At 37.3% G+C, this 13247-nt stretch overlaps 1 protein-coding gene across 1 annotated transcript in view; it reads right to left on the bottom strand.

The window, feature by feature from the left end:
• The window catches only part of CFAP54 (cilia and flagella associated protein 54), a 294342-nt gene that overhangs the window by 174412 nt on the left and 106683 nt on the right, over nucleotides 1-13247 (bottom strand). Inside the window, exons 27-30 of the mRNA XM_061125597.1 lie at nucleotides 8604-8732; nucleotides 6714-6828; nucleotides 4626-4715; nucleotides 3712-3838 (exon numbers count right to left, since the gene is read on the bottom strand). Of these exons, the coding sequence (XP_060981580.1) occupies nucleotides 3712-3838; nucleotides 4626-4715; nucleotides 6714-6828; nucleotides 8604-8732 (461 nt within the window). The remainder of the gene's footprint in view (nucleotides 1-3711; nucleotides 3839-4625; nucleotides 4716-6713; nucleotides 6829-8603; nucleotides 8733-13247) is intronic.

The raw sequence follows: 13247 nt of genomic DNA on the forward strand, positions 1-13247 counted from the left end.
TGAGCACAAAAAACTCCTTTGACCACTAGTGATAATTATATTTAGACTTCTGATGATATGTTGAGAACAAAATCTACATTCTCACAGCTAAATTTATAAGCTAGTGTTTTATTTTGATTCTGTATATTTCTAAATAAAGTCAACCTCTAATTTTCTACTTTTTTTATTCTCTTTTTGCACATGTGTTATCAGAGCCTGCTGTAAAAATTTACAAGGAAGCCACAACTACACTCTGAAGTGTGTGTGCTCAGTCATGTCTTACTCTTTGTGACCCCATGGACTGTAGTCTACCAAGCTCCTCTGTTCATGGAATTCTTCAGGCAAGAATACTGGAGAGGGTTGCCACTTCCTACTCCAGGGGATCTTCCCCACCCAGCGATCAAATCCACATCTCCTGTGTCTCCTGCATTGACAGGTAGATTCTTTGCCATTGAGCCACCTGGGAAGCCCTGAAGTAACTTTATGTAAAACAAAAGTATTTGTTCCTATGAGAGAACTTGCCTTAAAAAGTTTTTGATCTCTCCAAATTTTTTACTGCTTCAATAAATTCATATAATTAAAAATTTTCCAGATAATCATCACTTTAAGTTAGATTTTCAAATTGATTCATGTTAAATTACATTGTTTTCTAAAATTTAACAACTTCCAAATTTATGACTATTTTCTCTTTCAATTACTTACATTTCACTTTTTCTTATTTTGTTGGCCAGAAAATTACCTAATTTATTCATATCTTCAAAGACTAAACCTAGCAGTTACCATTGGACTATTTTAAAACCAATTTATAATTGATTAATTTCAACATATTCTATTTCTTCTTTCTGCTGTCTTAGATTTATTTTGTTATTTTACCAATTTCTCGAGTTCAATAAAAGCTAATTTAATTTTATTTTCATCTTTTAGTAAGTAACAGAAGCTTCTAAAGCTAAAAATTTGTTTTTACTGCTTTGAATACATTTGATATTGGGCTTCTCACTAGCATGATTTTCATGCGCTATACTTTTAGATTTCTTTTTATATATTATAATTATATACAATTATATATACCAGTAATTTATTTTGTTATAATATTTCAGTTTTATTGTATGAATTGCATTGTATGAATGTGATCTTTACAAATTTTAGGCTAGGTGATTTATTGAGATTTATTTTGCAGTTTAAAAATTACTTTTCTAAAATTTAATAAGTGCTATAATATAAAGGGTGTTTAGTCTCAGTTGACTATATATATTAAATTAATCTTATTAGTTATGTACATTTTCTATGTCCCTATCTCTTTTTAAGTATCATGTTAAACTCTCAATATCATTATTTTCTATCAAATTAGCCTTGTCTTTTTCATCAGTTATTTCCATATACTTTGATTTTTTATTATGTAGAACATAAAAATTCATGAAATATCTTCATTGTGATTTATAAGCATTATTAATAGAATCACCAGTGTGAAAAGGTAGCATTAAAAATAAGTACAAAGAGATTACTTTTAAATGTTCCCAAGACAAATTATTAAAATTTTAAAGACAACAAATCCCAAAGTTTAATCTAAATCCCTACACCAAAATAAATTCCATATGGATTAAAACACTAAATCTAAACTGTGAAACTAAAAAATTGGAAGAAAATATTGCTGCATATTAGTCTGTTGAAGTAGAAAAAAATTTCTTCATGCAAAAATATGTCAGGTATACAAATACAAAAAGAAAATAGATATTACCAGCAAAGTAGAAATCAAGGAGTTACTTCTGCCCCTCCTCTATATTTCTTGATTTGAAGAACATCCTAGAACATCTGCCCAGCCTTAAATATTGAAATCATTACCTTTGACTTACACTGCTCAGTCTCCAAACTCACATCTTTTGTTGTACCGCTGGTCTCAAACACTTGTTCTGTTTCAGATTACCTATTCTTCTTCAGTTGGACCTCCACGGTCACCCTCCAAATTTTAGTGCATACTGAAAGTGCCTTCTGATTGTCTTTGGTATCAAGAATATTATTTACAGCCTCCAAGGTTCTCATTTTGGCTATCGTTTAGTTCATTTGGTGGGACTTTCTAATTCTGTCCAGCTGTCTCATTACAATGGTCTGCTTTCATGTAACAAAGGCAATTTCCTCTTTCATCTTTTGAAAATATGAAGCACATGTATCTCAAGCTTTTGTTCTAATAAATGAAGTGCCTATTTTAGGAAGAATATTTCTTTGTAGGTTTTTATGAGAATGTTCCTCTTTGACATTTTTAAAGTAGATCTTGTGTTACTGATGTTTTTCCTACAATGAGATAGATTAGACCTATGTCCAGTTTTAAAATCAAAACCCAACTATTGGAAGAAAAGCTGGATTCATTTGGCATCTCTCATAACTAATTGGCACAAAACACAATTTTCTTTGGGGGCAGAGAGAGCCATTTGGGCTTAGTGAATAAAAGGGTTAACTTTAAAGTTTTACTACTTCTATTTGAGGAACTCCATTCACATATACATATGGGAGTCCCAAGGGATAACTGCTTGCTACTGTAGAGAATTAGAAAAGCATAGTATATGGCCAAAACCAGACTTCAAAACCACACCATACACAAAAATAAACCGGAAATGGATTGAAGACTTAAAGGGAAGAACCTGAAACCGTAAAACTCCTAGAAGAAAACATAGGCAGTATGCTCTTTGACATGAATTTTAGCAATATATTTTTGAGATATGTCTCCTCAGGCAAGGGAAACAAAAGCAAAAGTAAGCAATCATTTTAACCTGTTAAAATGAGTTGTAGACACCTTAAAGGAAAGAAAGCATTAGTAAACAAACGGGACTCCATTGAAGAGAGGGGAAGGGGAATTACCAAAGACAGCCCAAAGACACACACTCCCAGTTACAAGGCAAAGAACAACCAGGGATGCAATGTACAACATGATAAAGGCAACTAACGTGCATGCTACATGTTATAAATAAAAGTTTTTAAGAGGGCAAATCTTGAGAATTCTCACCACAAGGAAGAAAAAAAATTCTTCGGCTTTGCTAATGTTGCATTTATATGAGATGATGGATGTTCACCAAACCCACTGTGGTAATCATTTCAGTGATGTATATAAGCCAAATCTTTATGTCGCCCACCTTAAAATTTATACAGTGCTGTATGTCAATCATATCTCAATAAAACTGGATGAAAAAATTAAGTAAATAACTGGACCCCAAAGTTTGTGTGAGAGATGCTAATGGCCCAGAAATTCAATCATCCAACATGTCTCAATAGCAAAAGGGATAATTTATTTCCTACTAGAAATATGAACATGCTGTATTATTCTTTCATTCGGGTGTACAAACATTTTTATGTGTATTTATTTGTTTACCCAGACACAGATACTCACTACCTTCTAGATGCCTGTTTTATCTGCATAGACGCCACTCTCTTTTTCATCCACTTTATATAACTTTAGTGCTCCCCTGGTGCCTCAGATAGTAAAGAATCTACCTGGACCCAGGACGGACCCAGGTTCCATCCCTGGGTCAGGAAGATCCCTGGGAGAAGGAAATGGTAACCTACTTCAGTATTCTTGCCTGGAGAATTCTATAAATGGAGGAGCTTGGTGGGCTACAGTCCAGGGGGTCTCAAAGAATCAGACACAACAGAGCGACTAACTCACAATCACACCATATATCTTTAAGGAACAATTTTACTCATTTTTTAAAGTTGTTAATGCTAATAAAACAAATATTACAGTACCTTTTCAAGAAGTCATAGATGGGATTTGTTATCTCCACCATAAGTTGAAATTTTTCATCATGCATACATTTTTGCATAACTTGTGTAAAGAATTCCAGGAATCTAGGTCTCTGCTTAAATTTCATAACTGTGAAAACAAGGAAATTCATGTATAATCACCAATACACTTGGTTAATGGCATTGAAAGGATACTATTGCTATTAGTCATTTTGTTCTAACAGGCAAGTTTATTAACCTGCTTTTTTTTGCTGTTGCTGGCCTATGCCACGCAGCATATGGAATCTTAGTTCCTCAACAAAGAATCAAATCCACGGTCCCTGCACTGGAAGCACGGAGTCGTAACCACTGGGCTGCCAGCAAAGTCCCTTAACTTCTTTCCAGATTTCTTACTTTTTAAAAATGTATAGGAGTAAATGTGGTGAGACTGTTGTTTTCCTATGATCAAACATTCCTTTATAGTCTAAGTTTCATTTATTTTCCAAATATCTCAGTGTTTGAAAGATTTCCTAAAAGTTCCCTAACATACGACTAGGTAGGGGGAAATATACTGCTGATAACTGCCAGAATAAGTAGTCATCCTAATTCTTATTATATTTCACTCTGAGATAAACAATAATGCTGCTATTTCTTCACAGTTGAGCTTAAAAATCACTAAAACATTTTTCAGTTCCTAGTTTTTTAAGCTTCATAACAACACAACACCAATTACCAAAATAAGTCAACATCAAGGTTCCATATTTTCAGATTTTAAATCATGTACCTATTTTGGTCTCTTCCCTTACTTCACAATCAAGAGTCTGCTTTATTCTTAATGGGTAAGAATCTGAAATCTTCTGCCAACAACAGAATACACAGAATAAAAGATCTTCAGCAGTAAGGTGAGCAAGCAACATATGTATGACAAGGTAACCTACCTTCTTTCACAGCACCTTTGACCGACCAGTTTAAAACTATAGGGTAAAGAAATATGGGATCTTCTGCTCCTGAGAGTTCAGTTGTAACATCTAAGGTTAAAAAGAATTAGTAAATTGTTGGTTCTGCTTAATATCAATAACCAAAAATGAAAATCCTTTGGTGGAAGGTGAAAAATAGGAAAATACCCAAGTAAACATTTTATATGTCCTAAATTCTTGTCTTAAAATATAAATTACATATTTTTGAGATTTAAGAGATTCAATAATTCAATTACTTTCCTTTCATTTTTTTTCCCCTAAAAGCCAAGGAGTCTATTACCAAATAGACTTTGGAAGAATTCTTTGGAAGAATTTCCAAAGTATGAGTCTTTATTACTAAACAGCTATTGTCTGTCAACAAATATCAGACACAGAAACCTGCCAATTATTTGAACTGCATGTTAATAAAATTATCTTTAAAAGACAGTCAAGTGTAAAGTAAAGAACAGCACAGCCCCTACAGCCAGGAAGCCTGGATTAAGACTCTCAGTTTGACACTTTTTCCTGGCTGCCAGCATGTGGGGTGCAGGATCTTAGTTCCCTGACCAGGCATTGAACCCATCCCCTTGCACTGGGAGCATGGAGTCTTAACCACTGGACCACCAGGGAAGTCCCTAAGTCTGACACATTTTAGTTATGAGACCTTGGGAAGTTACTTGCCTTCTCTGTGCCTCACTTTCCTTTAAAAGTTTATCTCTTTAAAATGAGATAATGATAGTACCTTTTTCATATGACTGTTATAGAAGGACTATATAAGTTTTAATATGAATAAAACACTTAAAATAGTTCTTGGCTCACAGAAACCACTGTATAAAACTGTTATTGCTTTGTTACTGAACCTATTGTTTAGCTAGTAACTTCACACTGCGCTCCTTAGTGAAATGTGGAAGGGGTGATAATATGAAAATAAGTAATTCACATTTCCAGAACCCTTCACATTTCCAGAACCCTTTCTATAATTTAAGAAATTATAATTTTTATATGTAACCAGGCAATTACAGATTTCCCAAAACTAGGTTTACAGGTTACGTGAAATAATAGAGCATTGGGTTCAATTCTTAAGTTCAGTTGGAGACAGAGATACGAAGTGTGTTTAAATAAAGTGAGAGACTCAAGTCAGGGAATTCTGAAACAGTACAACCACCTATATATAACTGAGGCACAGAGTCAGCGAGGTGAGATGGGGACACAGAATTCTACAAGGGCAGTTACTTCCCAAAAACCAAGGGGCCAAAAGGGGAACCTCCTAATGAGAGAAACTTAGGTACTCTTTTGTTCTTCTAGAAGGTTTGAAGTCCTGCTTCTTAAAAATGTGAGAACAGTTGTCATCACCAGAAATTAAATCAATTTCTTAATCAGATTTCTAAGATTCAAACTCCAAAACTCCAATCACTGTGTCAGCATTTTGGTCTATTACTAAATTACGATACAGCACAATGACTAAAATCAGTTTCACTTGAGTGTTTCACATGGTTCAAATCACTCATATATTAACACCTCTCACACTATCCCTTATTTCTCAGTTACCTTTCTGCCTTTAGAACAGTGATTCTCAATGTTGTGTTCCCCTTCTACATTTGCCAACATTTGTGTCACAGCTGGGGAGGTGAGGGGCAGAGATAGGGGAGACAGTCCTGAGGGGACGGTGTGCTATGCATCTCTGGACAAAGGCCAGAGATGCGGTTTTACATCCACAACGCCTGAGACAGTCCCCCACAGCAAATAATTATCTGGCCCAAATTGGCAATATTGTCGAGGTTGAGAAATTCTGCTTTAGAATGAGAAGCTTTAAGCTCAAATCCAAGTCAACTATGTAATCCTAAATAAACCGCTTAATCTTTATGAGTTACATCCGTAAAAAACCGGGTTAGCAATCCCTTATTAACAGAGTATTGTTAGGATTAAGGACATAATGTAAAAGTACTGCATAAACCTTAAAGGGCTTTCCAAATGCTAATCTCATTCTAATCCTTTTAACAAAATATTTTCTTATTTAAAAAAAAACAAAATGCTAAACAGAAATATACAGAAAGAAAAATAATAGATTACATTGCTTTGTCAGTTTGAGTAGATGTGTCTCCAATAAAACCAGCTGTTCATTTATTTTTTCAGGTGCTAATACCTGCTGTGCCTTCTTATTCTTGTAAGACTTCTTGGAAGAAGCCTAGAAACATTGGTTAAATGTCAGAACATACTTCAACATGTTTCAAGAATTGTCATTTTCAAATAACATTCTTTAAATTATGATCATACTCTCATACTTGGTAGACGAAGTTATGAATCTACATGGCTAAATGTAGTAATAATTAATAATCAATAAATAACATATATGTTAACATATATACATTTATATATGAACATATAAATATATATATTTATAACACATAAATATATAAATATAAATAATAACAACCCATTGTAGTCTAACTAAATGCCAGACACAATACAAAGTGTTTTATGGAGGTTGATCAAAATAGTTCTTCTCTTCCCTTTCCCTTCCTCCCAATAATTTCTCCTCCCCTAACCAGCCCCTCCCCCCTACATACACCCTTCTGAGAGCAGCTGAAGCCACAGCTCTCAAACTCCTCAAAAGAAAATGCTTTCAGAAATGTATCCTTTTCTTTCCTTATCTTTTTTTCCTTTTTTTTTTTTCCTGGCCCCAGAGGGAGCTTCCTTACAACTAAGCTAATTGCTTTTGCTACTTTGCCTTTCATTGAAGGTAACATGATCAGTAATTAGTGGATTAAGAATTGGCAGGTCTGCACTCAGGCTCCCCACATGTTTTCAACTGTCTGAGCCTGAGAACTGACTGGTTTATGTCTCCCACTCTCTGAAAAAATAGACCTCCCAAGGTCTTTAAGGCTTTGAGGGACCCTGGATGCTTATAACGATTTCTGACTTCTATAAACTAGGTACTAGACTCTCGATCCCCACAGTCTTACTCTGAAAGAAGTATCACAACCTGCTGCTGGACTAAAGGCTCCCGGGAAAGAGGGATGGGGTCCTGTCCTGCCATGATGTGAAGGGGCAGGGCCCTGAGTCAAGGCCTCAGTGACATGAAGGGGCTGGCTGATGGACTCTGAGAGTGGACAACACTTGGTGAAGAAAAAATCCTCAAGTCACTTTCAGCTTAATCAAAACTTTCTCTAGAATCCCCACACACACCCAAAAAAGTATTATGGCTAAAAATATTCATCCAGGGAAACCATGGGATTTTTCTTAAGCTTTTTCCATGTATAATAGAGAGAGAGCTACTCCAATTGAAACAGGCTTAGGGGTCATAGCCTCAACCCCAATCCTGATCACAAAAGAGGCTGAAAGCAGTTCCCAGTACACCTCAGAAACTGGATAAAACTAAGCAATGTTTCAAAATTTGATCTATCTACAAAATCAGTTAACCACATAGTTTCAAGAAAAGGCAATAAAGATCTAGTAAGACCCATGCTTGGAGGCAGCATGGGTCTTACTTAAAAGTTATCTCAAACATTAGAAGCCTCATAAAGAAGACAATGTAGGTGTCACAAGAAGTTCAGGAAATCTACTTGGGGCAGAGCTAAAAGCTCTGACGTACTTACTGCATTCAGGGACCCACCCAAAATAATAAAAATCTTCAGTCTGGGAGAGACCTTTGAGGGCTTTCAGTCCAAAGTCCAACTGGGTATAGGAAGCTCTCTATCAACACCTAACTGATCATCAATACTAGAAACAGGGGGCTAGTCAATATTCTAGCATGGAGACCTTTTCATTTTCTGGATAGTAATTAAAATTAAAAGAAAAGGAAGAAAAAAGAAGCTCTTCACTTTACATTCATCTTCTTTTATGTAAATGTGACAAACTAAAAACTAATCAATTATCTAACATATTTACTAACACTACATGACCTCTCATAAAATTCAAATAGTGTATGTTTAAAGATGAGACACAAGAATAAACAATTACCTCTTCTTGCATTTCCTCTTGGTCTGTAGTACCAAATAGAGATTTGCAACCTGATGAGATGTCCAACACCTTTTTTCCATAATTTATAATCATTACTGCCAGGTCATATTCCTTCCATGAACGCAGGACCTAATTAAAAATATTAATTATCTCTGTTGGAAATTCGCATCTATTTTCAAGTGCCATGTATCATCTTCCAGAAATTCACAAGTTTCATGTTTTGGATGTAATGCCCCTGTTTTTGCTATGTAAGCATACCTCCAGGTCATATTCCTCTAGAATTCAAACTGTATTATTTCAGTATTTTAAATAAGGGACCAAAAACAAACAAACAAATGAAAAACCAGTAATCTCATCAGTAATGAATTCTTGGTATCTCTGGGGCTTCCCTGGTGGCTCAGATGGTAAAGAATTCACTTGCAGTGCGGGAGACCTGGATGTGATCCCTGGGTTGGGAAGATCCCCTGGAGGAGGGCATGGAAACCCACTCCAGCATTCTTGCCTGGAGAATCCACACGGACAGAGGAGCCTGGTGGGCTTCAGTTCATGCGGTCACAAAGAGTCGGACGCGACTGAGCGACTGAGCACAGCACAGCACAGCTGGGACACACAGCTTTTGGCATGTTATACATCTTTTATTATAGTAAGCTAACTATTAAAAACATTTCCACTTAAAAGAGCCACGCTAAGACAAACTCGTTCTTAGAGGCCACGTAACCACCACTTCTTGTCTTGGGTTGTCTTCTTTGTGAAATGGCACAATTACTGACCTCGTGACATCTTGGTGATCATTTTTAGCTGTGAGTGATGTACATGACATTCATGTTGAACTAGGCTGGAGATCAGCTGGTTTGGGCAGATTCTCCACGAGCCCTGGGCAGCACTGCTATACTCAGAAGAAGAGAAGGAGCCGCTCTGCCACCCAGTCTCATCCGCATTCCTGGGTACAAACCGTTAACTGGCCTCTTCTAGCCAGGCCCTTGCCTCCCTCTCCAGCGTCATCTGCCAGTATTCATCTCCTTGTGTTGTGTTTTCAGCTTACAAAATATCGAATCAAGTATCAGTCCTGATACTCACCATGGTGTCAGGACTTCATGTCTTCCTACAGTGGAGGTTTTTCCCAGAACAGCTTTCCCTCCTTATTTATACAGCTTTACCTGGTCATTAAAACCTGGGCTCTAACATTAACCCAGGAAGGCTTCCCTGGCCTACAATCTGATTTGCATAGACCCTACTCTAGCAAGAGATCACACAAGGGGACACATTCACCATGAACCCCCAGGGAAGCTCTCTTAGGGTATAAATAAGTCTGTATGAACTTATCTGTAGATGTATTCTGTTAGGTTGAATAGGTTAGTACTTAAGATAACTGGATTCTTTACCACTGGTGGTCAGTGGTAAAGAAACTTCCTGACAAGCAGGAGATATGGGTTCAATCCCTAGGTCAGGAAGATCCCCTGGAGAAGGAAATGGCAACGCACTTCAGTATTCTTGCCTGGGAAATCCCATGGTCAGAGGAGCCTGGTGTGCTGCAGTTCACAGGGTCACAAAAGAGTCGGACACAACTTAGCGACTAAACAATAACAATTTAAGATAGGTAACAACTGTGAACAGTGGAATCAGTGTCAGACTTTATTTTGGGGGGCTCTAAAATCACTACAGATGGTGATTGCAGCCATGAAATTAAAGGACGCTTACTCCTTGGAAGGAAATTTATGACCAACCTAGATAGCATATTAAAAAGCAGAGACATTACTTTGCCAACAAAGGTCCATCTAGTTTAGGCTATGGTTTTTACAGTGGTCATGTATGGATGTGAGAGTTGGACTGTGAAGAAAGCTGAGCACCAAAAAATTGATGCTTTTGAACTGTGGTGTTGGAGAAGACTCTTGAGAGTCCCTTGGACTGCAAGGAGATCCAACCAGTCCATCCTAAAGGAGATCAGTCTTGGGCGTTCATTGGAAGGACTGATGCTGAAGCTGAAACTCCAATACTTTAGCCACCTCACGCGAAGAGTTGACTCATTGGAAAAGACCCTGATGCTGGGAGGGATTGGGGGCAGGAGAAGAAGGGGACGACAGAGGATGAGATGGCTGGATGGCATCATCAACTTGATGAACTTAAGTTTGAATAAACTCTGGGAGTTGGTGATGGACAGGGAGGCCTGGCGTGCTGCGATTCATGGGGTCACAAAGAGTCGGACACAACTGAGCGACTGAACTGAACTGAACAACTGTGACTTCCCAGGAAGTGAAGGATATATAAGTGGCTGAAAAGCAGTGAGGGGCTGTTTATATCTGATAAGACCTACATAATGCAAGTGCTAAGAACTGAAACTATTTCTGCAAGACCAGGGCAGTGGTGTTCAACTAATGCTGACTGTGGGACAGAATGTGGGGAGGAAAACGGTGAAACAAACTTTGCAAAGGCAGTAGGGGTTTAGGCCAAGCAGTGCCTTGAATACCAAGTACAACAGTCCAACTCATCATAAAATTGATATGAGAGGGAATGAGTTTTGTTATTAGAAAACAGAAATGAGCTAACATTTGCACCTCATTCACCTTTGCTTTCCAACCTATTTGGTTTATAGACAACTGTGCAATCTTTTCCCCTTGTTTTAATATGCCAGTGGAAAATACTAAATGAGAATGAATTTTTTCCAAACAAAAGAAAAAAAACCAATGCTATTTAACATACCAAATGACAAACAGAAATTTTTTAAATGTGCCAGATGTTTGGCATAATAAATTTTTTTAACAACTCAAAAATAATGAAACACAAGATGACATATCTCAGAAGTGGCGCTTTATTTAGAATTCTGATAACTTTTAGAAAAAAATACTGCTACTTAAAGAAGAAAGACTGAACCATCTGGAAAGATTACCAATCTTTAAAACATAACAGAGAAAAGAAAGAGGGTCATCTGACTAATTGGGCTTTACATGTCCTAAGAGAAAATCTGTAGAATATATATATTTATATCAAATGAATACCTCATATCTGGGATTGAGTAGTCAGGTTTCTTGGTCTATTTGTCAGGCTGGAAGAAACATGAAATGATGATTCTCCCAGCCTATCAGTTTGTGAAAAAATCAGCTCTTGTATCAAAATTCTGACATTAATATTGGGTTGGCCACAGTTCATTGGGCTTCAGATGCTCTTCCAGGAAACTCAAACTTTTGGCCAAGCCAATATATCAGTCAGTTCAGTCACTCAGTCGTGTCCAACTCTGTGTGACCCCATGTACTGCAGCATGCCAGGCCTGCAGCACCAACTCTGGGAGCTTGCTCAAACTAATGTCCATTGAGTGAGTAATGCCATCCAACAATTTCATCCTCTATTGTCCCCTTCTCCTCCTGCCTTCAATCTTGCCCAGCATCAGGGTCTTTTCCAATAAGTCAACACTTCGCATCAGGTGGCCTAAGTATTGGAGTTTCAGCTTCATCATCAGTCCTTCCAATGAATATTCAAGACTGATTTCTTTTACGATGGACTAGTTGGATCTCCTTACATTCCAAGGGACTCTCAAGAGTCTTCTCCAACACCACAGTTCAAAAGCATCAATTCTTTGGCGCTCAGCTTTATTTATGGTCCAAATCTCACATCCATACATGACTACTGGAAAAACCATAGCTTTGACTAGACGGACCTTTGTCGGCAAAGTCATGTCTCTGCTTTTTAATATGCGATCTAGGTTTGTCAGAGCTTTTCTTCCAAGGAGCAAGTGTCTTCTAATTTCATGGCAGCAGTTATCATCTGGAGTGATTCTGGAGCCCCCCAAAACAAAGTCTGACACTGTTTTCATTGTTTCCCCATCTATTTCCCATTAAGTGATGGAACCAGATGCCATGATCTTAGTTTTCTGAATGCTGAGTTTTAAGCCAGCTTTTTCACTCTCCTCTCTCACTTTCATCAAGAGGCTCTTTAGTTCCTATTCACTTTCTGCAATAAGGATGGTTTCATCTGCATATCTGAGGTTATTGATATTTCTGCCGCAGTCTTGATTTCAGCTTGTGCTTCATCCAGTCCAACATTTCTCATGATGTACTCTGCATAGAAGTTAAATAAGCAGGGTGACAATATACAGCCTTGATGTACTCCTTTCCTGATTTGGAACCAGTCAGTTGTTCTATGTCTGGTCCTATATGTAGGTCCTTTTTAACCTACATATAGATTTCTCAGGAGGCAGGTAAGGTGGTCTGGTTTTACCATCTCTTTAAGAATTTCCCACAGTTTGTTGTGATCCACACAGTCAAAGGCTTTGGTGTAGTCAATAAAGCAGAAATAGGTGTTTTTACTGGAACTCTCTTGCTTTTATGATCCAACAGATGTTGGCAATTTGATCTCTGGTTCCTCTGCCTCTTCTAAATCCAGCTTGAACATCTGGAAGTTCATGGTTCATGTACTGTTGAAGCCTGGCTTGGAGAATTTAGTATATAATTCCTGCCTCTGTGAATATCTTATATGCCCCAAAATTCAATATATTCAAAACTTATTATCTTTTCCCCCTTTCTTACTCAGGGTTCAACAAACTGTATTCACCCAACTGTTCAGACATCTGGATTACTGGGGACTCTTCCCTCTCCCTCCCCAGTCCCCCTCTATTCAATTCCATCTCATAAACAACTCTTGAAACCTTTTCAA

This window comes from Dama dama, chromosome 22, assembly GCF_033118175.1.
Source record: "Dama dama isolate Ldn47 chromosome 22, ASM3311817v1, whole genome shotgun sequence".
In the NCBI taxonomy this organism is placed as follows: Eukaryota; Metazoa; Chordata; class Mammalia; order Artiodactyla; family Cervidae; genus Dama; species Dama dama.